The sequence below is a fragment of the Anthonomus grandis genome, chromosome 11 (genome assembly GCF_022605725.1).
Source record: "Anthonomus grandis grandis chromosome 11, icAntGran1.3, whole genome shotgun sequence".
Taxonomy (NCBI): Eukaryota; Metazoa; Arthropoda; class Insecta; order Coleoptera; family Curculionidae; genus Anthonomus; species Anthonomus grandis.
The window spans coordinates 773,291-798,986 of record NC_065556.1 but is presented as its reverse complement, the minus strand read 5'-3'; the positions used below and the strand labels follow the sequence as shown (position 1 = coordinate 798,986).

The 25,696-nt window shown below is 31.8% G+C and overlaps 1 protein-coding gene across 1 annotated transcript in view; it reads left to right on the top strand.

Moving 5' to 3' along the window:
* The first annotated feature begins 1,342 nt into the window (after nt 1-1,342).
* The window catches only part of LOC126742322 (probable serine/threonine-protein kinase clkA), a 42,166-nt gene continuing 17,812 nt past the window's right edge, over nt 1,343-25,696 (top strand). The window contains exons 1-2 of the mRNA XM_050448967.1: nt 1,343-1,752; nt 19,275-19,609. Of these exons, the coding sequence (XP_050304924.1) occupies nt 1,532-1,752; nt 19,275-19,609 (556 nt within the window). The 5' untranslated portion in view covers nt 1,343-1,531. The remainder of the gene's footprint in view (nt 1,753-19,274; nt 19,610-25,696) is intronic.

Genomic DNA, 25,696 nt, shown 5'->3' with positions numbered 1-25,696 from the left:
TTACACTTTAATTGCTTCTTGGTCAATCAATTTCATTTTTTTTTACAACCAGTGATAGCATAATGAATGCCCTTTAAAATAATGTATCACACCCTGGGGTAGCCATTTGACATACCAAAGTTTGGCGTAAATAAAATATTCATTATTTCTAGACATTTTCGCTAACTATTTGCTTACACATTTACCGATTTCATTTTTTTTGGTACCGTTGAATAGAGAATTACTCTCCTAACTATGATGTATCACACGAGGGGGGTTCTCATTTGACATATTAAAGTGAGTTTAGCTGGAGATGAGGAGGTGATTGACAGAACTTCAGTAAATGCATAAATAAACGTCCCCCTGTATTGCGCTAATTTGACGCGTTTTTTCTTTTTTTTTTTTTAATTTTTATTTCTTAGGTTAACTAAGTAGAATATTGCGATTATTTTCTGTTAGAATATTAGCTTTTGTTTGTTCTATTAATATCTCTAACCAACAAAAAATAAATTTTTGGATGTACTTACAAAAATCTAGTTTTTAGGGTATATTAGACCCAACGCGTTCCTTAGTGGTAGATTTTTTAAGACGCATTTCCCCGAGGGTTAATAATTGAAATATTTACTAACTGCATTTCAAAAGTAGTTGTTCATAATAAGATGCTATTTAAAAAAAATAAAGTAAATTCCAAAAAAACTGTTTTGGAAATTTTAAATAGGCATGTAAATAATTCAAGTAATAAAATACAATGAATATTATTTTTCGTGATTACTTGATTAAAAATGAAAACTTTCTATGCCCTCATGGCACCCTATTAATACCCAACTATTTTATCAAATAAATGTTCCCTTTTTTCTGTGTTACTAATTATTATTATGTGATTGTCTTATTAATTTTCTATCAAACTGTTCATACTATTTACTTAATTAGGCAACTACCGAGACCCTTTGTTGTTAACATTGCTTCGTGATTTTATAATAATTTTATTGGAAAAATTAATATAAATACTATTCCGTATCTTTAATATTATTTGAATTTGCCTAGTTCACAACAATAAATTTGTTATAATGTCATGTTTACAACAAAAAAATAAGTCGCAATTCAAGCTCAATTATCTTAACTCTTAATTAGGCTGATTCCATTTGAGGCATTTTATTTTAATAGCTCGAAAAGACCATCACAATAACTCTAATTACCCTTATTTCAAAAGCAAAACTTTAATTACCTTTATAAAAATCACCGAACAATAAAATCCATCCTCTATCGACCGATGGATGGCCTTTTCAATCTTCGTCTGTCACAAATTTTTAAATAAAACGACGATGCTAATGATAGAAATTGAATTAACAAATCTGCCATGGCACGTATCACATTAGTAGCTTTTTTTGGTGTTCTTTTAATAGTAGAAATTCTGTCCGAATCGAAGTTAACAGATGCGTTGAAAAATTCAACTTTATCGCGTATAAGACATAAGAATAATAATGGAAGTAATACGGAAGAGGATAACGATAGTCAGGAGGATTCAAACGCTCTTAAAATAGAAGCGCAAAAGATGTTAAAACAGTGTGGAGTCAGTAAGAACGATACTTCTTATTATAACGGAAACGGAAATTCTTATAAAAATAATAATAGTGGTCAACGTAAAAGATATGGAAATAATAACAACAGAAGAAATAAAAATTATAACTACAATAATTTTAATGACAATGGAGAAGGGGTTGATAATGAGGGAAACAACAGTGATAATAGTAATGATGAATGGAACTTTTATGGGTAAGAATGTTTATTTAAATTTAAAAAATTAATTGAATGAGTTTAAGGATATTTTTCCTATTTTCACCAAGGGTTATCTAAGTTATGAAAAGAGTTTTAAAAAGTTGATTGGATTTTCTAACGTTGATTTATATGTAGTAGTTAAAAGAACTGGTAGTGAAAAACATTAAACATTTTATAAAATAGAAAAAAAAATTATCTCAGAAAAAGCATTAAAGCCAATGAGATTTTTAAATCTAAAGCTATGTGGACTCGGCGATCCGACAGACATAATATATAAATCTATATAATCTAGGCCCTAGGGGAAGCGCTACAGTTGTTGGCACCTTGCACACTCTTAATAAATTTTAAAAATAAATTAAAGAATAAAAATTTAAAATAATTTTAAAAATATCTAATTTACTAACTAACATTGCTCTGTGTCATCACTCGGAGATTGCAGCCAAACTTATGATTTAATTTCTTGTCAATGCTTAGAAAATTAAAAGGCTAGAATTTGCATTGCAATGGAACTATGGGCAGTTTGCTTGCTTCCAACATCTCCGATGCAATTATGCCAATGGCTTATGTAGAAATAGCAAAAAAAACTCGCTTTATAATATCATAAAAATTTGTCACTTATTTTGACAGACACATAACAATTCCTTTCCTCTTTAACAAAATAGAGAACATTTTTTTTTCATAAAATATGATAATATAGTCAATTATAATAATGAAGTCAATATTCAAAGTTAAATGAATGCAAATCTATATATATAAAAGAGTTTGTCTTGACTGACTGACTCATCATCGCAGAGCCCAAACTACAATAGCTAGAAACGTGAAATTTTGCCAACGGGTTCCTTTTATAATGTAGGCCCCGGATACGAACGAACTTTTTGAAATTTTACCGATAAGGGGTGTTAGCGATATGATAAATATCGCATAGCGGCATAAAACTGATTAATAAATACGATTGAAAAAGTGCCTCTGTATTATTTATATTTTGGTAGACATAACAACAAAGCGGGTCCACGCGAGACTGATACCCGAGAGCACAGAACACAAATATATAGAGAAGTGGTGGTTGCATACAAACTGAAAGAAATTCTTCTGACAAATCAGCTAGCGGCCTCTCGCTTGGCAGCGGAAACTGCTGTAACTAACTTGACAGTTTGACGTGTCTAATTGGACCAATCGAAATGGTAGAAAGGCGTGGCCAAATTAAGGCGGGAAATCACATTCTATTTAATCTGACAATCTTATCATTTAATCGTAATATCTAAAGCAAACGCCTAATCAAAAAGGTTACTCATAGAGAAAAGAGGCTTTTTGTTTAGGTGTTAGCATCAGATATTGATCTGAACAAAAATAAAACTTTTCAGCTTTATTTTACATATCTAAATAGGTTAATTTACTGCAATAATCTACAAAAGTGTACTAATAATAGTGTACGACACATCACCAATTGAACAAATGGAAATAAAACAATGTTTTTTTTGCTTTAATACATTTATTATTTAATTTTCCTGGAAAAAAAAATACTTAAAATGATATACATAATATTCAATAATTCATTATAACAGACATTATATAAATTAGAATTAATCTAAAAATGTTTAAAATTATTTTGTTAGCGCTGAACTACCCTAATTTTATACAGATTAGAAAAGGTCAACATTTTTGTGCTATTTTCTCATAATACATCTAAAGGCATTCTCATTAGGTTAATAATATCCTCATTTTATTAACACAGAGTCAATAGAGGATGAATTATTCTTATTTAATATGTACTTGTGTCTGTTTCCTAAAGAAAAATTAAACAGATTTTAAAATTATTTAAATTATAATATACATATTAATTTTTAAAATTAATTCTATAACAGAGTATTATCGAAAGAAACAATATATCCATCGACAAAACAAAATAAACTCTTTCAAAATGAAAACAACTTTTTAGTATAAACATATATCACTTACATAGAATATATTTGTTGGTCTCTTATAATACTAACAACATATCTTGGAACTATAATATTACTAAAAACTTAATTCAAGGACAGATGTTTACAGAAAATAAAAAGAAACTCTTAAAAAAACATGTTGTAAGAAAAACATTAATTCTGATCCATTCTGGGTGCTCAGGTCTCTTAGCCGCTATACCTATGTCTTGTCTCAGTGAACACAGGAAGTAGTATGGTACAAGCAGGAAATAAAATAAAAAAATAGACAGTGCAAACCTTACAAATCAATTTACTAAATGATTCATGTAAAAAAAGACAAAATAAATGTTTAAATAAATATGTATTGTAGTGTAAAGCCAGGGGTATCAGCATTATTAAAATTTGTGGAGAACTGATCAGAAGAAATTCTATAGCTCAAAGTCTTAATAATATTTACATTGCATATCCCTCTCCATGTTTTTCTTGTAATATGAACTGAAGGAAATTAAAAAATCTTTTACTACTGTTTCTCAGAAACATTTAAAATATACATACTCTTATATCAAGGTCAGGAAAATTTCAATCAATTTTTAATTGTTGAATAGAAAATGAGAGGCCAGAGATTTTGTAATATGTATTTATAATAATCAAGTTAAAAATTAAATACTTGAAAAGTGAAACTTCTTCATTGAAATCAACTGAATTTGATTTTATTAAAGACTAAAGATTGACAATACAAAAACATAATAGTAATAAATAAAATCAGATTTTCTTACCAGAAACCTGGAATTACTTGCCGCAAATTAATTAAAACACTACTCCCAATATTGAAAGAGAACTTTTTAGAAAAAAAGTCATGAATTTAAAATAACATCCTTAAAACAAACAGCAAACTCAACCTACGCTGGCATTCATTGAAATGAAAAACAAACTCAAATGGTATGACAATGACAAATGATGTTCTATCAGTCAATGTCAACAACTGTCTGTCAGCTCCCTGTCAATTTTGCCAAGCAAGATGGCCGATATACGATTCCGATTTTCACCATACAAGTTTCATCCATGTGCCCGAGAGGTGACTCGACTCAGTCTTACCGTTGATTGAATATTTGGGAAGATAGGCAATCCTGTGTTAAAAAGTGTACCCGGTCGACTATCGGATTGCCGTTCAGTTTCGTGCACCATTTGGTGCTGCCGCGAAGCGTCAAATCTAGGAGCGATTTATTTTAGCTGCGTGGACTTGGCTTTTGGCTTCTTTGAGTCAGGTTTTCAACGACGCTGGAATCTCCGGTTACGCGGCCGTGTTGGATATTTTTTTAAGATATGGGATGATGCTGCCAACTATGTTTTTATTATTTTTTTTGAACATACAACACGGTGTCATTTATGTGGTGGTCAAGTGATAATTGATATACTTAAGGGTGGAGGCATATTGAAATTTCTTAAGAGTTAGATTTTATAAACAAATAATTACTTACCAAAATATGTTTTTGAGACAAAAATTAATACAAACATATATATAAAAAGCTATTTTTACAAAATTACCAACAAAGTTTAATACAAGTTATAATTCCAACAAACATTATGTTCTTAGAACATTGAAAGGCTAGAATTAGTAAACAACAACTTTGTTTGAGTCCAACATGTGCACAGGGGCAAGAGGGGTGTGTTGTTTACAAACATATTTGCCGATTCTCTGTTGTCAAGTCGACGCGAATTTCCAACGGAGGAAATTTTTTGCTATATTTTAACAACCATTATAACGTTAATTTAACTTACTTGTGTTGTATTTTATAGGAAAATTTAAATTAAAAAATATAAATACTACAATTAACCTATTTTAAGAATAAATATAATATCCTTAAGCAAAAAAAAACAAAATTATTAACATTCTTATCCCTAAAACCGTTTCTAAAAACTTTGAAGCGACAACACCGGAACTTAAGCGCCTGAGCCATACGCATAGTGTCATCTGTCAAACGGCTTTTTGTTTATGTTCGGGATTCGTGTATTTTCTTTAATTTTTTGGTTTCAAAAGGAAAAAGGCCACATTTTAGTGTTTTTTTAAATTGCTAGGATGGCAAAAACTTGTGTCGTTTGTGCCGCATCATGATAAAAAGGTGATTCAAACCGATCTTTTCACAAGTAAGTACCGATACTTTCATAACATCACATTATGGGGTAACCATCATCATAAACGTAGAATAGGGGATCTTATAGATATAAACCTACCTAATAAAAACTTGAATGTGAAAGTGTGTGTAAAATACCAAAATATTTCTATTTTTAAATCTAAATATATTTTTGAACATGTTCATCTATCAATAGGCTATAAAAAATATAAAACTAGAATTTTGTCCCTGGTTTTATTGCAGGATTTTATGTTTTTTTTGTTGTTTTGGCAGAAAGATGGCATAATACCCATATACCTATCTATATATAGTTATGTTTTTTAATATTGACATTAGGTAGATAGATGAAATTACTAATTTTTTATTGCCTTTAAAGAATTTTGAAATTTATTTAGATATTGATATCTATGTATAGTTAATTTTGTCTTTCCCTAAAATTTGGTGGATAATTTTTTTTCTTTTACCATATTGCAACTTATAATAATATATATATATAGTAATTGGCACCACATATTAATTTATTACTGTAATATTTTTTGCTTTTTGATTAAATATCAAATACTTATTATAGATTGCCTAATATATGCCCAAAGGGAACAATGGATTTCATTAATCGAAATCAACACAATTAAAAAGAATATATTTGTTTAGATCATATCTTTAGAAGTGATTTATTATATAAGGAAGATAATATTATCAGTAGCCAGACTTTATTAAAAAAATCAGCTCTACCTTAAAGGTAATTTTTTTTAAAATATATTTTTCTAGTATAAAAAAATCGTCACAATAGTGTTACTCATATAAGCTTTTTTTATACCTAATACTTATTAAATTAGGTATGTTTGTAAAACTATTTTTTTACTAGGATTTTTGATGCACTGGTTAAAAACACAGCAGCCGATAATTCAGTTAATTTACTAAGTGATTTACCCTTCAAAGCTGCAAGGGTAGTTTTCCTGAAGAGTGCAAAAACTTCTTTAGCTTCCAAAATGGTATATAGTACAAACAGTGAAGCTAATATAGACAAGTATGAATAATTTAAATAAATTAAGATTCTTGATACACCAAATTTTGTATAATTACAGATCTGATCATTCATCATCAACAATAACTGCATCTGAGATTAATAGTTACTGTGGGGTCTGTCAACAATTACTATTTCCCATCCAATCCGTTTTTGTTTAACTGCTACACATTCCCTGACTCTGCCAAGGAAAAGGTAAAAATACACTCAAAATAGACATCATTATAGCACATTTAAAAATTATTGTTCAATTCTTTCTCTAAGTACAAATAAGACTTTTATGCCATGTATCATCTTATTCTATATATCTTATTTAAAAGTGATATAGTATTTTATTGTGTTATATTTGTAATTAAATGCAATTAATCAAATGTATGATATTTCAAAGATTTTTCATAATAACATACATTTTATTGATCAATTGGATTATCATAATACATTTTTTAAATTTTTTCTTTTTAATATTGGTAATTCTATATTTTTATGTATATTACTTTAGGGTAAAATGAAAATGATATCCTGAGGACTTTTTAAAAGCTAAATCACTTGTCACCAAATTATGGAAAAAAAAAGAACAAAAAATTAAAATTCGAAGATTGCAACAAACAAATTTACGCCAAAGAAATTGAATTAGATGTCTCAAATTATTATTAAAATACTTAAGAAATAATAACATGATTTTCGAAAAAGCCCAACATATTACATATTTTATTTGATTTGTAAAAGTACTTGTTTGTATATTACTACTAATAAACTATCTAATCTAATCTATTGTACATAGTCTTTATTCTTAGGTAAGTTTTGTTTTTTAGTATAAATTAATCTGATATAATAATTGGTATTAGGTATTATACAGGGTGTCTCACGACGAATAGACGCGATCGATATCTCAGAAACTTATAACAGAATTATTATTTATTAATTATAACAGAAATGTACACTTTTTAATTAAATTACACTTTTACGAAGAAAACTTAAATAGCAAGTAACTTATAAATTTAATGCATATAATCCATTGTCTTACTGCCGCTACTATTGTCTACTATGACAACCGTCATGCCAAACTAATCAACAATCCTTGAGCCGTGTACAACTATACGGCTTTTAATATTAGGCCAAATTTAAACTGCCAATATTTCGGAAACTATCAATTTTTGGACTAGATAACCTTATACAAAGTTAACCTTATTTTTAATTATCTTTATGAAAAAATTATAAAAATAGGGGATTTCCATTTAAAAAAATTGACTTTTAATGATTTTTTCATTTTAATTTTTAATGCTAGTTTTTGACCCCCCTGTATCTTTTTTTAGCCAAATATTAAAATAGTCTTTTAAAGTGGTCCTTCCTCTAAAATAAAACCAAAACTAACCAACGAATAAAGGCTACTAAAAGGGAGTAATCGGTAATTATGTTAGGGCTTATAAACATAGTTTTTGACATGAAATTAAAAATATGTCAAAAACGGTTACACTTAGGTACTAGCCTTTCAATGTTCTAAGATTATATTTCCTCCATTTTATGTTCAAGAGGGTCAAGTTTTTAAATAAAAAGCCCGTTGCACTTAATTAACTAAAAACTAATATACAAAAAATATGTGGAACAAATTTTAAGATATAAGTAGGTTTCACGTAAATATTATAAAGAATAATTGAAATAATTCATAAGACTTAATGCCGATGGTAATATAACTTCTTGATCAATAATTTTTTGTAAAAAGTAACCCGTTTTGTCATGTGATTCAATATCTGAAAAATTGTGCAGCGTAGTGAGATCTGTAAAGTAAGGGGTTGTGAGTGAGGATGTTAATAGAAAATAGGCCACATTTTAAGTGACACAGGAAAATTCTCAATTACCAGTTGTTACAACTATACTTAAAACTATAAAAAGATACCTAGTAACAAAAAAAACACATTTTGTTTAAAGACCCCGCATCACGGTTATACAGGACGTCAATAGAGGTGGTATAATTAGAGGAAAGTTGAGCAATATAGTGTCCTTTTATAATAAAATCTAAGTACTTCCTAAATTTTGCAAAAAACTGAAATTTGGCAAAATCATTTTATTTTTTTTCTGGCGTTATTTCAAAATATATGACAAAAGTATTTATTAAATGAATAAATTATTGTGACCACTTTTTCTCGCCTATACGATGACACCTTTAAATTTAAAATACGACGTTCTGTCTTTAAAGAGCCATCATCAACTTTGTTTTTCTTTGTCGGCGCTATATTGACCATTTACAGTTTAACGACGCGGGAATCTTTGGGCGCCCGGCCGTTTTGTTATTTTTTTAAGACAAGGGCGATGATGATAACAGCGCTTTTATTTATTTTGTTATTACCGATATTTAAATGCGCTGTGATCTCGCATAAATAACTAGATAAATGTGGTGGTCAAGTAATGTATTGGAAGGTGCTATCTCTTACAACTTAAATTTTATTAACAAATAATAAATTACTTACCAAAATCCTTTTTTGAGACAAAACTAAATAAATAAAAACAAAACAAAAATTCAATAAGCTTTTATTTATTAATTAGAAAATTAACAAAAATATTAAATAAAGGTGATGATATAGGTAGGTTTCACGTAAATATAAAGAGTAAATTAAATAATTAAAGATTTAATATCTATATACGGTACTATAGTTTTTTAGAGTCAATAATTTTTTTCAAAAAGTAGCCCGTAATGTGATTTTTGACAATACGGGTTTGTGAAACCAGCCAATATCTCAAAAACTGTGTAGGGTAGTGAGATCTGTGAAGTACACTTTTTTTAAACAAAAATATTGAAAAATAAATACCTTTAACTTAAATTAATATAAAAATAAAATCGCAAAATTTAAAAGGTTTTGAATAAGGGTGTAAAAACACTATAAAATATAAAAAATAGGCCACATTTTAATTTGCAATACAGGCAAACACTTAATTACTAATTCTTAAAACTAAAAAAAGTTAATAAGAAAAAAAACAAATATTTTGTTTAAAAGTATGAAGGGTCTCATCGCGATTATACAGGATGTCCAAAATAGGGATGAGCAGTAAATGGTTTAATTAGGCGAAAGTTGCGCAATATAAATGCAATGATTGAATAAATGCAATCTAAAAATTGGAAAAATGCCAAATACTTCCTAATATTCAGGAAAAAGGTGAAATTTGGCAAAATGGTATTTTATTTTTTTCTGGAGTTATTTGAAAATATAAAATAAAATCATTTATACATTGTTGTAAACACTTTCTCTCATTTACAAGTTAACATCTTTAACTTTTAAATACGACGTTCCTTCTTTAGAGAGTCATAATCAACTTTGTTTCTTCTTGTCGACGCTATGTTGGCCACTTGCAGTTTTGAATAACCCTTTTAATTACTTTTTCAACGAGGTAATTTCTAGTGAGTAGTTGGAATCATTCCTATTAAATATTACATACCTCTCTCTCTTTTAAATACAATTTCGAATTTCAAAAAATTCAAAACATACTTTATTCATAAATAAATTCTAATGAAATGTTCCAAACTTTCTGCAATTTTCAAGATCGTTTTTTTAATATCACTTGCAATAAATTAAAAAATAATCAAATAAAAAAGTTCAAATCTTTACTTAACAAACAACGTAATGATAGTTGCATGTCCAGTTACAATGTTAATGATAAATGGATTATCAATTTAACAAATATAGACATTCCGAATGATGTAAAATACCTATTAAGTTTAGGAGATAAATTTGCCAATCGAACAGTTGATCATAGACATTGAATACATTTTTGAAAAATTTGATGAACCAACTAGGATTGACTTGCGTAATAGGTGTATAAATATTATTACAAACCATATTAAGTCAAACAAATTTTGCAAAAATACTAACAATAATTTCAAGAAAAGTACAAGTAGAACTATACAATTTATACATAACCATAAAGAGCTTGTAATCACGAAAGCAGATAAGGGTAATTGCACCGTAATCCAAAACAAGTATGACTTTGACCAAAGGATAGTTAATGCTCTCAATGATACTGAAACTTATAAAAAATTAAATAAAAATCCTACCATGAACATTCAAAGTAAAACTAACAAAATTATATCACAACTTTTTGATAAAAAAAATGATATCGATTGAACAACAAAAATGGTTAAAAATTAATAATGGTGTCGCTCCCAAAATCTGTTTTTTACCAAAAATTCATAAATTGGGGACACCACTACGACCCATAGTCTCTTTTACTGGTTCCCCTCTTTACAATTTAACAAAACTTTTGTCCAACATTTTACAACATTTTTTTATAAAAGATGAACGATATGTGAAAAATTCTTTTGATTTCGCTAATTACATTAAAGAGCAAACAGTCCCTGAAGGTTATATTCTTGTATCGTTGGATGTTGTTTCTTTATTTACTAATATACCGGTGGACCTAGTAACTGATATAATCACTCAAAAGTGGCATCTTATCCGGCCTAATACACCACTAGACCTTGAAACAGTTGTTTTTCTTTTTAATTTTTGTATTGAGAATAATTATTTCCAACATGGTGAAAATTTCTATACCCAAATTTTTGGCCTAGGAATGGGAAACTGCATGTCTCCAATATGCTCAGACATTGTAATGGCACAACTACAAGATCAGTGTATTTCTGAACTATCTTTTAATGTACCTTTTTTCTGTAGGTACGTTGATGACATAATCACGGCAATTCCAAATAAAAAAGAAAACGAAATTCTATCAGTCTTCAATAGTTTCCATCCACGTTTACAATTCACTATCGAACAAGAAATTAACTGTAGTCTTCCATTTTTGGATGTTAAAGTCATAAGATCCATAGATGGTACCATAAAAACAGATTGGTATCAAAAACCAACTTTTTCAGAACGCATTTTAAATTATTTTTCAGAACATCCTATGACACACAAAATAAATGTAATAAAAAACCTAAAACATCGGTGCTTGAGACTTTCTAGTCCAGAATATCATAAAAAGAACCTTCATTATGTTCAGACAATTTTAAAGAAAAACAACTACCCCCTATCAATTATTAAAAAAATAATTAACGACACCGAGAACATTACTCAAAATATTACACGAAACAATGAAAATAATCAATTGGCTTATTTCAAGATTCCTTACATTAACACACTTTCTCATAAAATTAAAAAGACCATACAATCAAAATCTGATGTTATTAAAATCTCAGAAAGAAGTGAAAACTCGGTAAGAAAACATTTCTTTACGAAGCTTAAAACTAAAGACGCCTTTGATTTACATTCTAACATTATTTATAAAATACCTTGCTCTGGGTGTGATGTGTGTTACATTGGTCAGACGGGTAGATATTTGAGGCAGCGCCTATACGAACATGAGTATGATTGTAGGAATTTAGCCCTTAAAAAAACCCTACTGCTTTAGCTGAGCACAAAATGAATACAGGACACAATTTTAATTTTGGCAAGACTACAATTATAGGCCAACAGCAGCTTTTTAAAAAGAGACTTCTAGCCGAAATGATAAACATAAAAAAACATAATAATGCGGTAAATAAAAGAACGGATATAGACAATCTAAGTTCTTCTTATTTTAATCTAATAGATCAAATCAAAATTTAAACTTTTGGGACTGTTTTGGTTCTTATCACTAAAAAGAATGCGTCTATTGTGTTCTCGCATACCCGGTTTTTCTGGCTAGATGCTAAATTATTATTGTACACCGTAGAATCAATTTTAAAGCAACTGTTCTGTGATACAACCCATCAATTTAAACCGTTTTTGTTAAAAAAATAATATTTTATATATTCTATGTTACCTGTGTGTCCTGTAAACATGATTTTTTATGACAAGCAAAATCACACTGTTATGTAAGCAATTTTATCATTTTTTTTTTGTTGTGTAATTTTTTTTTTTTACTTCAAATCTAAGATTTTGTTGTTTTTTTTTTTTGTTTTTTCTGTTTTTTTCTTTTTTTGGTGGTATCAACATAACCCCAAAAAGTTAAATTTTGTTTATATATAATAACCCTTTTTTATTGTGTCTTTTTTGTTAGCTTAGGGCCCTGATGAAGCAATAAAATTATTGCGAAACGTTGGCCAGTACATAAAGTGACGTTTGTTTTTATTCCTTCGATCCCATCCCACAACTAAACTCAAGATTTATTCATAAATACATGGTACCTACTTGTTGACATGGTACTTCTATGATATAAAATAGGCACATTAATCGACATATTACTAGCACATAATTTAAAAACAATACACAATAATGGGTTCAACATACTAGTATAAACACAAAATGTATTTTCAATTTCAAAGCAAGACGACTTAAAAATTTTTTAGAGTAACATCACAAATTCTAACCTTTACATCTTTACTAAAAACTAATTATATACTGTTGGCCTATTCCTAACTATCTTCAAAAAATTCTAATGCTATAAAAATACTTGCTTTTAAGAAGTTTCGTTAAGGACTTTTCAAAACGAGGAGAACTTCTAGAGACTTTTATGACATTTGTAAAATGATTAAAAATTTTTATGCTCAAGTAAATAAGAGAATTCTTAGTTAACTTTTCGGGATGGGCATTGGTATATTGTATTTTTTTCTGATATTATAATGTTTTAAGGAACCATTATTTTGAAGATACAATTTATATTTTTTGTATATTAAGCAAACAGACTCAACAATAAACAAGCAACACAAGGAAAGTATCTTTAAATAGGGGTCTGCATGTCCTGTGGAGATTTATGACACATATATTTAATGGCTCGATTTTTAAAAACAAACATCGAGTCAAAAAGCAGTTTACTAATGCAACTCCAAAATGTTATTCCATACTGTAGGTATTTTTGTATGAAAGTAAGTTTCAACTTTCAACAAAAAAAGTAGACCGTTTTTGCAGATATCAATCTCAGTTCATTTAAAACCACTCTAACAGCATAACATCGTCTAGCCAGTTTTTGCCTTCTAACATATCTCCATAAAACTTAGGTTTATGATCGATAACAATTCCAAGAAATCTGTTAAAATTATTCACTTCCAATTCTTTGTTGTGAATCATGAACTGCTCTGAACATAAAAACTTAACAATTTAGTCTTATCTATGTTTAAAGACAACAAATTAGCATCAAACCACTGTTTAATCATTAATAAATCTTTAGAAATTGTTCTTGTTAATGTGCTTTTATTATTGTCTGCCCATAAGATAGTGGTGTCATCTGCAAAAATAGTGAAGAATCCTCTTATCTGGAGAGACGCCAGGTCATTTATATACAACAGAAATAAAATAGGACTGAGAAACGAACCTTGGTTACTACACAAAGTTCAGACAAACTGCCATTTGGCCAAACAAACTTTTTTCTGTCTAACAAAACAAAATATTAACCATTCTAGAGCAACTCCCCTAAACCCATATCTAGAAAGCTTACCGAGTAATATTCCATGGTTGATACAGTCAAAGTCGTTAGAGAAGTCGCAGAATACCGCTGCCGTAAAGTGACCTTCTTCAAGATCAAATATAATCGCTCCAAGAATGAAAACATTACTCGACATTTATTTAATATGTTTTTTTTTTAATTAGGAAAGCTATCATTCGTACTAGGACCAGTTTCTCAATAACTTTAAAGGCTTTTTAGGCTTTATTTTTATCTTTTTCATGAATGATTTTCATCATGAAAACAATTATTGAAAATACTTAAAACACTAAAGACCATAAACATAATATATTAATTTAAAATTTTCTTAAAGTAAAAAAAAGAAAAAGAGAAAATGGCTCTCATAGACATGAAGAGACATTATCTTTAAGAGTTCTGATTGCTTTTTGTAGATAAAATAGATAATTTTCTGTGAGGTTTATAATTAGATTTTTTTAAAGATTTTCTAATAACATTTTGAGATTCGCATTTTAGGTTGTTATAAATCAAAGTCTTAATTAATAAATGCAAAAATTTATCAATATGCTGTGGACATAGGTATCATCATCATACATATCATCATACATCAGGTACAGCTGATTTTAAAAGTCTCTTTCGCTTATTACTTATTGCAATATTAATTTTGTCAAAATGTTTCTCGCAAACCACTTTGTTTTTTAATAAATTTTCATCCATAACATATGTTTCCGCATTGCCTATATTTTCTATCCACTGGTTAAGCAACACTGGTTTTAAAATCGGAAAGTTGAAAAAACTGAGAACATTGTTTTTACATTTTCTTACATTATTGCACTCACGATACGCACACTGATTAATTTTGCCTAAAGGAGCCATTGTCTCACAAATTAAACACATTTACATATATCTATCTATTTGTGATTATGATATCCAAGAAAATTTTTTAACAACTACCAAATTGCAATACGGCAAACACGAACCTGTGCAAAAACTCTCCCACGCGACTCAGGGATGATCGGCCGATTACTAATGAGAAGCGACGGACGAAATCATAGAGAAATGTATATTAAAAGAGTGTTTAAAAGGTAGCCTAAATTGATCATCAAGTTTTAAACCTTAACCTAAGATATTTAGTTCGGTTAGACGGCATCGAGGGCCAACTTCTGTCATAATTGTCATTATTATTATCGATTTTCTTTCCTTCCTTGTCATCACCCATCTTCGCATTATCGATCGTCGCCATTGCTTATTCCTTTTTATTTGGGCGTCCATTGGGTGTGTTCTTTTGATTTTTTCTCAACAAAAAATAGTTAAAAATGTAGCTTAAAGTCATTAAAGTGTAATTTCATCATATAGGCAGAAGCTTTTTTGTTGTTTTATTGTGTGGTTTCAGATCCCTAGGACGGGGTAAGTGCAATTTTTTTTATCAAATAGTTTTCACCATGTTGTAGGTTACCTAAAATTGTTGTTTACCATTTTAAAACTGCCCTAATAATGTCATCACCAGGAAAATTAATTTTTAAATGCAAGGCACCCACTTGTTCTAATACATACTATTGTCCTATTGAAGATTCATACAAAAATAAAATTTTCTTTAAATTTCCTGAAAGTGACATTATTAGGAAGTCCGAATGGTTTAAAATACTTGGTTTAAGCCCAACCTCAACAAGGTGTTATTTATGTCAAGACCATTTTGAGGATATTTCATTTACTAGTACTATACATACTCGGTTAAGAAAGTGTGCTCTCCCAATTGCTGGCCCAAGTATTATTCAAAATGCCCCAGTACTGGTTGAGGCACAAGTACCTTGGGAAGATACATTGACTATATTACCTGCTGTCATAATCCAGCAATCTCAATATAATGTTCAGAATGAACATAATTATGCTAGGCCAATGGTCATTCACCCTAATTCGAAAAGAAAGGTTGTGGGAAGCATAGGGCATATTGATGGAGAAAATGGCACAAAAAAACAGAGATTTAGTATGTTGAGTCAAATTTCTGAAACAAGGGTTAAAAATCTTACTCGTAGAAAAAAAAATTTTTATTATCTAAACAAAACCCAAAGCAACAGAATCTGCAAATTAAAAAGCAAACTGTTTTCGAGCAAACAAAAATTGAAAGTGGCATATCAGTTGTCAAAAACCCAAGTTTTTAAAGAATTAGAGCAAAATATTGATCGTTCAGTAGCCTCTTTTTTTCAAAATTGCTTTACAAATTTAAAAACAGTTAGTTTTTTTAACATAGTTTTTTTTTAACTTTTTTTACTAGGTCTGACGAAAGGTATCAGTGCTTTGCTGCTAGGAAGTACCAAAAGCACAATAAGTGAAACAACTTCCATTCTACCAGGTCACTACTCAAGGAGGCACCTCACCTCAATAAGGTCCTCATCCAGGGATGCTCTTTGAATATTTAAGAAAAAGGACCGATGACATCTAGAATTAAGGGTATACATCAATGTCAACTAATTTTTAATATCATACTCTCCATAAAGAATATTTTAATTACAGGATTAGTTTTTATATATTACCACTCCCCTAACATTTTTGGGTACCCTCTGTACAAAAAAGTAGGTAGAAAACTTAAAATTTTTAGGGCATATTTTTGAGAAATATAGTTCTTATGTCTGTAAATAATTAATTTATAAATTTGATAAATTGTAATTTTTGTATCATATCCTCAAAATGTAAAATGTAAAAAGCAAAATACATACCATGGAGTGTTGTGCTAAAGCAGCACAAAAACAAATTGTATCAGGATCCCTTTTAAGACAATAAATTATAAACTTACTTTACAATTGACTTAAATTCTACCCCTACCCTTGTTAATTTGTTGATAACAGTGAAATTAACATTGTTAGTATCGAGCATTTAATTCTCAAAATAGGACTAAATATATTATACTTAATCTCTAAAATATTGTCTTACATAATTGACCCATTAAATCTTTTTTTGATAGCGTATTCGGCTGTAAAATCTCTTTCACATTCTCTAAAAATCAGTGAAAAAGTGCAATTAACAATTTATTTTTTTGAAGGGCCCAAATGCATTAACAGCTTAAAAGTAGATTTGATGAATTCAATGTCAAAACACTAACGTATTCAATTAAAAAATGTATAAAATAAACTTAAATTACATTACAAATTACATTATCACTCTTAGCCTCTTCAAAAATTAAATTAATGCACTTGCACTATTTCATAATTTTTTAGAGTTTGTGATCGAGATTCACAGCCTTTACGCTGTTAAAAATTGATTTAATGGGTCAATAATTTTAAATTTCGCGCCATTCTAAAATTTTGAATAGCCGAACTAAAATAATTGACATTTGTCACAGTCGGTAAAATAGTCTACTGTAATACCGATCCCTCATAGAAATGACAGGCAGGTTTCTATGACGGATCGGTATTACAGTAGACTATTTTACCGACTGTGACAAATGTCAATTATTTTAGTTCGGTTAGACCGCAACCGCACGCTGCAATCGAGTTTAGGGTAAAGATGATGCCTACTTGTCACTATGGGATTGAACCCTCTCATACTTTTAATTACTCTGTGGACGAAATTAATTTCGCGCATACTGGAGAGAATCGCCATCTATTTTTCACGCATATTTGCGGTCACGCTTTAGCCCATAAGGTTGCGTATCTTCCCAAATATTCAATCAACGGTCTTACCGCTCGCTCTGCCTCTAACGAATCATTTTTAAGATTATTTGTGTCTTGGTTTTATAATAATTATATTATGTTAATCGCGCCCCTTGACCTCAAGAAAAACGGCGTGACAATTGTGGGTTGCATGTACTATCAACGAGGCTTCGGATTTTATTTTTGTGTATTGTGGGTTGCATTTACTATTATTGGAGGCCTGGCTTCGAATTTAAGAACAGCTGTCTGAATCAACTGAATAAGATAAGTTATATTCTGTGGTTATGTTATCTATTATTTGTCGTTTTATTTGTACTGTTCAACAACTTTAATTTTAACGATTTTATGCATGCTTTCGCACCTCAAGTGTAGCGTTTTTTTTTTATAATTTTTGTTAATATGACTGTATTAACAAAAATTAGTATAGTATGAAAATTTAAATATTAACGGTGTTTTTATACCGCACATTGTTGTACCGATTATTGGAGACGACGCTTGCCTTTTTCGATCAATATATTATACGGAACCCAAGATATGGCTAAACAAGTACGCGGGGAAGTAGTGGCACATGTTATGGAGTGTTGGGACGATTTTTCCATTTTATCGCACGACAGAGCCGGTAATAATTTTAATAGCGCTGCTGCTTACCATGCCGAAATGTCTCAAAATCACCCTTATGGTGGTTATTATGAATTAACAGCCGCTGACCAAATTTATCCTTTTTTGTTTGAAATTTATCACGACGGAGGGTTATTGCACAAATTTGGACTTATAGAAAACCCTGTGTGTAAATTTCGTTTTTCAATTGCCAACGATTTTTCTAATGGGCATTTTGACGTTTACAAACCTATCCAAAATAAAATTACAACGAACGCATCCCAAATTGATAACAATCTCTCTATTGGAAAAACAACGGGCCGGCGCCGCCGTACGAGAGTTTTACCTGAAATCAGAAAAAACAGCTTAGAAATGCCTCTATGTAATACGCAAAAAGTAAACCAAAAATTCATCGTGTCGCTGTCTTGGCGTATCAGAAAAAAAAACAAAAATTCAAAGAGCAGCTGTTTCTGAATACAACAAAAATAAATCCGAAAATCGGATAGAAAGGCGACTGCTACCATGGAAAGTAAAAGCCTTATCTGGGATGATGTATGATTCTACCGTAGATTATGAAACAGACAAAATTGTTGCTCTAAGTGATATTAATCGGCAATCTAGTTTTATAAAATATATTTTTTAATCTAGTTGAACATTACGTATTTTTATGTAAAATGTCTTTTACTGTTGCATATTTTATTATTTCATGTACAACTTGCCAGATTTTAAAGTCGAGAAGAATCCAATCAACTTTCCTTTTAACGTTTTTTTTGTAATAATTATTATAACCCCCATAGGTTTAGGTGTAAATATATAAAATAACCATTTATATCAGTTCTAGTTTTCAAGAAGAAAGCAACAACAATAACCAAAACACCTATCAAAACAATCGGCAATTTAATTCCGGATTTAATAAAAACAACCGAAATCAGAACGATCAAAGTGGCCAAAACCGCCCAAATTTTAATAATTACGATCAAACGGATTCAAGTTCATACGATAGCGGGCAAAATTATGGAAAATGGCCAACGAGGGGATATCAGGGTAGTAGCAGCACCAATAGTTATGATTTAAGAAATCAAAACAGGAATTTCGGGGGAGGGTTCTCAAATCGGCCTGAAGATGACTGTAACGATCGCCAAGGTGGATACAGGTCGAATAACATGTTTGGTAAGTCGAGAATTTTTTGGTTCATATAAACTGTGGCAGGTTTGACATAGGAACTGTGGCTTAGTGGGAAGTTGATTAAATTTATACCGATTTCTCCAAAGCCTTTGACAAGGTTGAGTTTGGGACTATAACAGGCGTTTTCCAAGGTGGGCATCTGTCTGCATTGTGTCATTTCTGCCACAATATTTCTGATTTTTGCAGATGATGTAAAAATGTTTGGGGTCATAAAGTTATCTTCGGATTATATGTTACTACAAAATAATCTTGATGGCTTTTTACTGTAGTGCAATAAAAGCAAATCAATCCTAAAAAAAATCCATTAACTTTAAATTACCAATTGGATTATTTTCAGCTTGAACGTCAGTATGTTTCTAAAGGTTTGGAAATTTGATTTGATCCTGAACTTACTTTTTATCAGCATATTGATTACATGTCCAATAGAGCAATGCGATTATTAGTTTACCGTTTTCTAGGCAGATCATTTTTAGAATACGCACCCTGAATTTGGTAGCTATTTTATGCTGTTGATAAAGATAGGATAAAACGCGTTAAAGTTTTTTTGAGAAGAATTGGTTTTGTTAACTATTCTTTATGATGATCTTACAACATTGAAAGGTTAGAATTTGCATTGCCATGGAACTATGGGCAGTTTGTTTGCTTGCAACATCTCTGATGCAATGATGCCAAATACTTATGTAGAAAGGGCAGAAAAAACACACTTTATAATATTATTATGAAAATGTAAATACATTAATTATTCTGCTAGTTTTTGTACCATTTTATTAGTATTCTGTAGTTAAAGTTGATTCGTAGGGTTTCTTTAGGGTTCTACTTACGTTTGGTTTATTATTTTCATCTATATTGTTTAGTTTTTAAGTAGTCCATCTTGTTCGAGAGCCCTATTTTGGCCTCAATTTAGGTTATTTAGGTTATATTATTGTAAATCCCTGTAGTTCTAATTTTCTAGAATTTGTATACTTGCTTACTTTGACTGTCAGTATTCTCCTAAAATTATTGGTCTCTTTGGGCAAAAACAATGAAGATAATTCTAAATATTTTGAAACTGTTCCATCGGGTTTTAAAAAGGACGCGCTTCGTGACAATTCATTCAGTTTTAATTGTTTAGTCAGTTTTTTACCTTGGAAACAATTAAACGACAGTCAAGGCGAGTTAGGTTAGTGCTTTTGACGTCGACAATAAAAGTGTGTTCTCGAATTTCGTTACATTTGGTGTCAGAAGTAAAGGATATTTGGAAGCTCATTTTAGTGGATGCCTTTAACAAGAAGTCAGGCCAAGATGGAGAACGAGAAATTGATGGAGCTGCTATTAAGGAAGTTTGAAGAACAAAAAGTAGAACAAGAAGAATGAGACCGTAAACAGAAGGAAGAACAAGAAGAACAAGACCGCAAACAAGAAGAACGAGACCGCAAACAAGAAGAGCGAGACAAGAAACAGGAAGATTTACTAAAGACAATTAAATCTGACCTGAAGAAGGAAAATGAAGACCTGATAAGGACCATGAAAGATGACCTAAAGAAAGAAAATGAAGACCTGATTCGAACCATGAAAGATGACTCACTTAACTTAAAAGATAATCTTAAAAAGGAGCAGGAGGAATGAGACAGAAAACAAGAGGAACGAGTTTTACAACTTAAAGAAGATCTGGAGAAGAATCAGAAACAATTAATGACTAACTTCGAAGCAACGGTAGAAGAAGAATTGAGGCAAATACAAAAAAAGATCCAAGAACTAGAGATGAAAGTAAAACGGACTCCTCTTCATCCCGATCCTGGAATGCAAACAATGATGAAAGTAAAGCCACCAAAATTCGACGGCAAAGAAGCATGGAGTACCTATCTGAATCAATTTGAGGCCGCTGCTAGGGGAAATCGCTGAGATAACGAAGAAAAGACAATCAATCTTAAGCTAAGCCTTAGAGGAGAAGCTACAGAAATATTAAGAATGGTGCCATCTGAGGATCAGCTCAATTTCGACGTACTGGTGCGTACCTTAGAGATGAGATACGGTGAAGCCCATCTACAACAAGTGTACCAGGCTTAATTGAAATTTAGAAGACAACAACCCGAAGAAGGACTCCAACAGTTTGAGGCCGATATTGCTCTATTAGTAAATTTGGCTTACCCTTCAGCCCCAACAGAGTTCCAAGAACAAATTTCTATAAATTGTTTTATTGACGGAGTTCGAGATCCAGATACTAACAACTAGAAGGCAAACACGAATAAGACAAATCAGAACTTCGGAAAGTGATCTCGAAGACCGCCTAAAGAAGATTGAATCATTATTAGCGAGGAAACCTAAAAGACCATTGCAATGCTGGAATTGCAATGAGGAGGGGCACCTTAAACGTCAATGCCCCAAGCCTTTAAGAGATCCAAGGAACCAGGAAAAACTTCAACTAGTCAACTTTATGGGGCGCAAGCTGACTGGGTGCTACCAAGCCCCACGTATAAGACTAAGCCGACTGCCACATCCTGGAGAGAGTTTGGTAGTACCGAGAAAAATATGCGGCCGTGAATGTGAAATGGTAGTGGATACAGGATCAAGTCATACTATCGTGAAGCCGAACATCGTAGCACACTGTAGGCTTTCAACCCCACCCAATTTAATTCTGGAGTCTGCAAATGGAAAAAGGATCCCAATTCTTGAATTGCATGAAGCTACAGTTACAATTGGCTTAACAACATTCCAACAGCCAGTACTAGTGGCAGAAATCATGGATGATGTCATATTAGGATTAGATATTATGAATGCTCAGCAGTTTAAAATGGATGTATATAACCGGATATTGACGACGAGAAATGAAGAGATTTTTATGCACCACCTATATGAAGATAAAGTAAATACCAGAGTCGTTAAGTTATTCAAGGATGTTACTATACCAGGAAATTCAGAGGTGGTGGTTAATGCTACAACTGGAGGAAAAGAGGGAGAAACTGTTTTGATTGAGCCCATGGAAAACTGCAAACTATATGGTCAAGAAATTTTTCCAGCCAAGACGTTATCTACGCTGAAGAAATCTACTGTTTTGGTTCGAATGGTAAATTTAAAAGGATATGATCAAAACCTGAAACAAAAAGAGAACATTGGCGTATGCTCTGAAGTAGTGGCAGTCATGAAAAATGCTGATAGAAGTCGTTATTCAAACAGACCTTTTCCTGTATGTTTACAAAACCTATTTGAAGAATCTTCTGCCAATTTAACCATGGACCAGTGTAGTAAATTGCGACGTCTTCTTGAAGAAAATCAAGATGTGTTTTCCTTGTACGATAAAGACCTGGGAAGAACTGATTTGGTGCAGCATCGAATTAACACTGGAGAAAATGCTCCGATTAAACAAGCACCTCGAAGAATTCCGATAGCTAAACAAGGAGAAGTTTCCTCAATGCTTCAAGAAATGAGGACACAAGGAGTGATAGAACCTTCTCAGAGTCCTTGGACATCTCCAGTTGTGCTAGTGAAGAAAAAGGATGGATCCACTAGATTTTGTGTAGACTATCGGCGACTGAATGACATTACCAAGAAAGACAGTTATCCCCTACCAAGAATTGACGACACCCTGGACACGCTATCAGGTTCACAATGGTTCTCAACACTCGATCTAAAGAGTGGATACTGGCAGGTAAAGATGCACCCAGAAGATAAGGAAAAGACCACATTCTCGACTGGAACAGGACTTTGGCAGTTTACAGTAATGCCCTTTGGACTCTGCAATGCTCCAGCTACCTTTGAGAGACTTATGGACACAGTTTTACGTGGAATGACTTGGGAATCATGTTTAGTTTATCTGGATGACGTTATCATACTGGGGAAAACATTTGAAGATCATTTGAAGTATATTTAAAATGTATTTGTTAAACTGCGAGAGGCCAACCTAAAGCTAAGTCCGAAAAAATGTTGCTTATTTCAAAAAGAAGTTCGATACCTTGGCCATGTAATATCAGAAAAAGGTGTCAAGACCGATCCAGATAAAGTAAAGGCAATCGAAAAATGGCCACAACCCACTGACAAACACCAGTTAAGAAGCTTTCTGGGCCTTTGTACCTATTACAGAAGATTTGTAAGAAACTTCGCTAATCTTGCAAAGCCTCTACATAAGCTCACGGAGGACAAAATGGTATTTAGTTGGTCAACAGACTGTGAAGAAGCATTTCAACGGTTAAAAAGAGCACTATGCACATCTCCCATTTTAACATATCCGATTCCTGGACAAACTATTGGAATTGGGGCCGTTCTATCACAAAAATATGATGATGGTGAGCAAGTGATAGCTTATTTCAGTAAAACGTTATCAAAACCAGAAAGAAACTATTGTGTCACCAGACGAGAGCTATTGGCAGCAGTAAAAGCTATTGAACATTTCCATAAATATTTGTATGGTCTACGATTTTTCCTTAGAACCGACCATGCTTCGTTGAAATGGCTGTTTCAGTTTAAAAACCCCGAAGGACAAATAGCAAGGTGGCTTCAACGATTACAAGAGTATGACTTTACAATAGAACATAGGAAAGGCGCATATCACCAAAATGCCGATGCTTTATCGAGAAGACCCTGTATTGAAACATATCAACATTGTTTTAAAAAGGAATCAAAACAGCATTCAGAGATATTTACTTGTAATCGTATTGGCCTTCACAGTTCTAAAGAGTGGGATGTAGCTAGTTTAATCCAAGATTAGTGTGATGACCCAGTGTTTGCTCTTATTTACGAACTGAAATCTCGAGAAATTTCAAAACCAGAATGGAAAGATATTTCTGACAAATCTCCAGAACTAAAAGCTTATTGGTCTCAATGGAATTCATTGGTTATAAAAGATGGATTGTTAAAAAGAGTCTGGGAGAGCGTAGATGGAAAAGAAAAGATAAAAGGATATATCTGACAGTCCTTCCTCGAAAACGGATTCTGGAAGTTCTTGAAGCTGTTCATGGCGGTGTCGGCGGAGGACATTTTGGAGTTAGTAAGACCTTGGCAAAAGTGAGAGAACGGTTTTACTGGCTGAACAGTCATCAAGATGTTGAACGCTGGTGCCGACAGTGTGAGCAGTGTTCGTTAAGTAAGGGCCCAAGAACCCGGACAAGAGGAAAGATGATGCAGTATCTTGTTAGTGCACCCTTTGAACGAATTGCCATAGACGTAGCAGGACCCTTTCCTACTAGTAGCTCCGGAAACCGATATGCTATGGATTACTTTAGTAAGTGGCCCGAGGTTTATCCGATTCCAAACCAAGAAGCAACGACAGTAGCTGAAGTGTTGTTCCAGAACTGGATTTGTCGATTTGGTGTACCCAGAGAGATACATTCAGAGCAAGGAAGGAACTTTAAGTCACAAATATTTCAACAAGTATGCCAGTTGTTGGGAATCAATAAGACCGGTACAACCCCACTACACCCTCAGTCTGATGGAATGGTTGAAAGATTTAACCGCACATTTGAAACCTATTTGAGGATGGTGGTAAACTCTAAGCAAACCGACTGGGATACCTGTATACAACCATTCCTATTGGCATATCGTTCTTCTATCCACAAGTCAACTGGAAAAAGCCCGGCAAAAGTCGTCTACGGTGATGAACTTCGTTTACCTTTGGACATTATTACTGGAAGACCCCATAAGTCTGAAACCCTTGAGGAGTACGTCGACCATTTACAAGAGCGTTTACAAATTGTTCACGAACAAGCACGGGATAAACTTCATCTAGAAAGTAACAGAATGAAATCACGTTATGACATAAAGGCAAATTCTACCGGTTTTAATCCTGGGGATAAAGCCTGGTTATACAATCCACGAAGGACGAAGGGCAAGTCACCAAAGCTCCAGAAGGATTGGGAAGGTCCATTCAATGTGGTCACCAGAATCAACGACGTGGTGTACCGTATCCAGCGTCATCCAACAGCGAAGATGAAAATTGTAAACATCGTCCGGCTAGCGCCCTATCATGGCTCAGGTGGTCCCATGTTTGATCGGGACGGTCCAACTTGAGAAGGGAGCAGTATTATGAAAATGTAAATACATTAATTAGGTAATTAATGTCTGCTAGTTTTTGTACAATTTTATTAGTATTCTGTAGTTAAA